General features: G+C 39.2%; 1 protein-coding gene across 1 annotated transcript in view; it reads right to left on the bottom strand.

The window, feature by feature from the left end:
- Positions 1-2,683: 2,683 nt before the first annotated feature.
- rpap2 (RNA polymerase II associated protein 2) overlaps positions 2,684-4,632 on the bottom strand; it is a 14,613-nt gene continuing 12,664 nt past the window's right edge. Inside the window, exon 13 of the mRNA XM_053651468.1 lies at positions 2,684-2,976. Coding sequence (XP_053507443.1) covers positions 2,781-2,976 — 196 coding nt within the window. The 3' untranslated portion in view covers positions 2,684-2,780. The remainder of the gene's footprint in view (positions 2,977-4,632) is intronic.

Genomic DNA, 4,632 nt, shown 5'->3' with positions numbered 1-4,632 from the left:
TTTATTTATTTATCTATCTATCTATTTTTTTTACACCGTTTACACGCTTAAGAAACCTCGATCATGTTAAAGTTTGGTGTTGAAGCAGGAAACGGTGAAAAGCTTGTGTTTGTGAAACGCTGGTCTGGCTTTATGTATTTATTACCAGTGAGGTAAGAGGAACGCCGACTTTTTTTTCACAGGTGCTTATAAAGCAAACGTTCACACACCACTTGTTATCTGTGAGCAGCAAGATCACAAGTTTGGTTAACAGTTCTGCAGAACAGATTTAGTCATTTACTACAAACCTCATACTGAGCACTCGCCTCTCCTTTACACCTCCTTTCTCTCGTTGCTTATTAACGGCGTTAGTTCCCTTTTAATTGCCTTTTGCAAGAAGCAGAGGTCTTGCTTTTGCCTGCTAGTTACAGTAATATATTGTTCTGCCTTTAAAGCGACACAAAATACTTTTAAAGATGGCACAAACACTTCAAAGTCTTCAGGAATATGTAAATTAGAAACGCCTCTAAGCCTTCATGCTCCGCCCCTTTCTCCTTTCTCCTTCATTTGCATATTGGAACTCGATATCATCTTTTTATATTTTACGATACAAAATGACTTGCATCAGGTTTTCTTCAAAACTTTCAGCTGTTTCAGTGAGTTGCTGCATTTTAACCCGTACGTACACTTTAATTTAATCTGTCAAACAATTTAAAATCATTTTAAAAAAAAATGAGTGGGGGTAGTGGCGCTAGGAGGTCCCAGGTAGAACCCCATTAGAAAGCGAGAACCATCCAAAGCGCTCCTAAGGATCCTTTTTTTTTTCTAAAAGTGGAATGTTTTAAATATAAAATCTCTGGAGGCAATAATGCTCATTTTGTCAGAGAAAATCAGTCTGAACTATTAGGGACTTTCTTTTTTTTTTGTGAAAAACATTTACATTTTCTGTTTAATTTAATTACTGGGTGGGGCTAATCTTGAAAGAAACCAAAAGAATGCAAACCTATCAAGTGATGGCTAAATTAGTGAGTAAAAGCTAACCTAGAAAGTAAAAGCTACATATATTTAGTAAAAGCTAACCTCGCAAGTGAAAGCTAAATTAGTGCATAAAAGCTAACCTAGAAATTGAAAGCTACATCTACTTAATAAAAGCTAACATAGCGAGTGAAAGCTAAGCTAGCAAGTGAAAGCTAACCTAGGAAGTGACAGCTAAATTGGTGAGTAAAAGCTAACCTAGCACATAAACGCCACACCTACTTAGTAACAGCTAACCTAGCAAGTAAAAGTTAACCTAGTGAGTAAAAGCTAATATAGTAAATGAAACCTGACCTAGCAAGTATAAGCTACATATATTTAGTAAAAGCTAACCTCGCAAGTGAAAGCTAAATTAGTGCATAAAAGCTAAGCTAGAAAGTAAAAGCTACATATATTTAGTAAAAGCTAACCTCGCAAGTGATAGCTAAATTAGTGAGTAAAAGCTAACCTCGCAAGTAAAAGCTACATCTACTTAGTAAAAGCTAACCTCGCAAGTGAAAGCTAAATTAGTGCATAAAAGCTAAGCTAGAAAGTAAAAGCTACATATATTTAGTAAAAGCTAACATAGCGAGTGAAAGCTAAGCTAGCGAGTGAAAGCTAACCTAGTAAGTGACAGCTAAATTGGTGAGTAAAAGCTAACCTAGCGCATAAACGCTACACGTACTTAGCTAACCTAGCAAGTAAAAGTTAACCTAGTGAGTAAAAGCTAATATAGTAAATGAAACCTGACCTAGCAAGTATAAGCTACATATATTTAGTAAAAGCTAACCTCGCAAGTGATAGCTAAATTAGTGAGTAAAAGCTAACCTCGCAAGTAAAAGCTACATCTACTTAGTAAAAGCTAACCTCGCAAGTGAAAGCTAAATTAGTGCATAAAAGCTAAGCTAGAAAGTAAAAGCTACATATATTTAGTAAAAGCTAACATAGCGAGTGAAAGCTAAGCTAGCAAGTGAAAGCTAAATTGGTGAGTAAAAGCTAACCTAGCGCATAAACGCTACACCTACTTAGCTAACCTAGCAAGTAAAAGTTAACCTAGTGAGTAAAAGCTAATATAGTAAATGAAACCCGACCTAGCAAGTATAAGCTACATATATTTAGTAAAAGCTAACCTCGCAAGTGAAAGCTAAATTAGTGCATAAAAGCTAACCTAGAAAGTAAAAGCTACATATATTTAGTAAAAGCTAACATAGCAAGTGAAAGCTAAGCTAGCAAGTGAAAGCTAACCTAGTAAGTGAAAGCTAAATTGGTGAGTAAAAGCTAACCTGGCGCATAAACGCTACACCTACTTAGTAACACCTAACCTAGCAAGTAAATGTTAACCTAGTGAGTAAAAGCTAACATAGTAAATGAAACCCGACCTAGCAAGTATAAGCTAACCTAGCCGATACAAGCTAATCTAGCTAGTAAAGTGTGGCTACTGTGTAACTCTGTATTTGGGTGGTTGGTACATGGAGGTTGAACAGTCCTGATTCTTGTGCTGTTGTTTTTAGCTCCCTGAGGGGTGTCGCTGGCTGAAAGTCTCAAAGTGCTGTCAATCAAGAGTGCCTGTTGTAATATTAGGCCACGCCCACATACAGTTCATCAAACTTGAGAGGAATGTCAAATGTATAACCATATTTACGCTTGCTTTAAGAGCTGTTCATGAATCTCTCTCAGAACGCTAAAAAAATGACAAGGAGCCTTCAAGTAGCATTGCTTTCTGGTTCACACAACCGCACCGATTTATTTTAAATAATACAGATCACACATTATTGCTCCTAGAAGATTTACGGCGGTGTTACTCGGCTCGACTCTGCAGCCGAGCGGCGTGTAGCGTGCGCTTTTCTGTCAGGCTTGAAGAGCTTCACGAGGCTCTGCAGATCCTCGTCCTTCAGTCTGAGCTCCTTCATGAGAGAGCTGATGTACTCGACCGAGCGCGTCCTCGTCATCGACTCCCTCAGCGACGGAGACACTTCGGTTAACCTGTGCAACATACAACCAGAGGTCACGCAGAGGTCAATGTCAAATCCAGGAAGTGATCTGAACACATCAGTGAGGCATTAAAAAAAAAACCCTATTCAGACGGGGGTTTTTTTTCCCCATTTTTACAACGTGTAATGTAATTATTTCGGGAATGTCTTGATCATGATGGTCATTTTTCACGGTCATGGGCAGTGCGTTCTCGGGGAGAACTGGAAAGATGACCGTGTTTTAGCTTCTATATAAAGATCAGTGGAAATAACTCCAATTAATATACACCGTATAATCCCATCCGACATTGACATGTTGGTAAATATTCTGTTATATAATACAGGAAAAGAGGTTGTGCACTTTTTCCTTCAGTATAACACACTCCAGGGGGCGCTCTTTTTTTTTTCTTTTCTTTAAAAAACATAATAAAAAATCGTCTCCCATCAAAACCAAAATGGAATTTAAAACGCACGCAAAACTTTAAAATCTAGATGAGGTTTAAAAGAGCTTTCTATGGAGCTCCTAGCATAGCTACGTATCGGTTATGGTCATGTGACACACGATCAAATCAAGCGCAACTTTATCGCACAAAAAATCGGATTCATTTCAAGTTCATGCGTTGAAGCCGCTATCAGAAAATACATTCAGACTCCGATATCTTTCGATCTTTTTACAGGGAGGGGGTGTGACTGCACACACGTAACTCTAAGTGGATAAAAAGGAGGATAAGTCACTCTTTAATAAAAATAAATAAATAAAAAAATAATTTAAAAATAATCGACGGGGTGGGTTGATTATTTTCCTATAAACAGCACGCCCTTGAGTATTTTATTCCTTAATTATCTCTACAGTTCTGATCATGTTCCTAGCATGACGTAGCATAAATGTTATGGTTATGGTAATTAGTGTGGCCACGCCCCCTATAACAAACGCTCACCAGAAAAGATCAAAACAGTTAGTCTGCATTAAAACGAGGCGTGCGTAGTACGCGAGGAATAGTTTGTGGGACGTCATGCGTGCATCGTGAAGACACGCCCACGTCTGTGATTGAGAGAACAATCCAGAAAACGACTCCTTAAGGAGCTGTTAAAATTTAATAGTCATTAAAGCGCCGCTACGACATGCACGCAGGAAGCTGAAACCGCCGTGCCGTGCCGTGCCGCCCCATCCTCTCTCTCTCTCTCTCTCTCTCTCTCTCTCTCTCAGAGCGGCTCGGTTTCCACCTGCTCTCACGTTTCAGCATCTTTATGCATTATTCATTCGCTCTGAACAAAACCGCACGAGCCGCCCGCGAGCGCGACATAAGGTAAAGAGAGATCGGCGTCTGAATTATTCATGAACGGAAAAAAACGGAGAACAGAGCACGTCCTGATCAAATTCGCACCATTGTGTGTGGGGTTTTTTTTTTTTCCCCTTCCTATGATTAAAACGACTGCGAGCTACGTTTCTACACTAATCATACACATTTGTTTATTTATTTATTCCGTGAACGATTTTACCCACGTGCGAGACCGGTTGAAGCGTAGAGACGAGCGCCGGTTGAGGAAGGGCGATCGTTTCCTAATTTAATGCCGTGTCCGGTTGCGTAAACAATAAAAACACTCACCCGGCTACTTATAATATAACATTCATAGCTCTGCTGGATGCTGGATTCTGATTGGTCAGAGG

Source organism: Ictalurus furcatus, chromosome 20, assembly GCF_023375685.1.
Source record: "Ictalurus furcatus strain D&B chromosome 20, Billie_1.0, whole genome shotgun sequence".
Taxonomy (NCBI): Eukaryota; Metazoa; Chordata; class Actinopteri; order Siluriformes; family Ictaluridae; genus Ictalurus; species Ictalurus furcatus.
The sequence above is the reverse complement of the archived record's forward strand: the minus strand, read 5'-3'. Positions and strand labels throughout refer to the sequence as shown.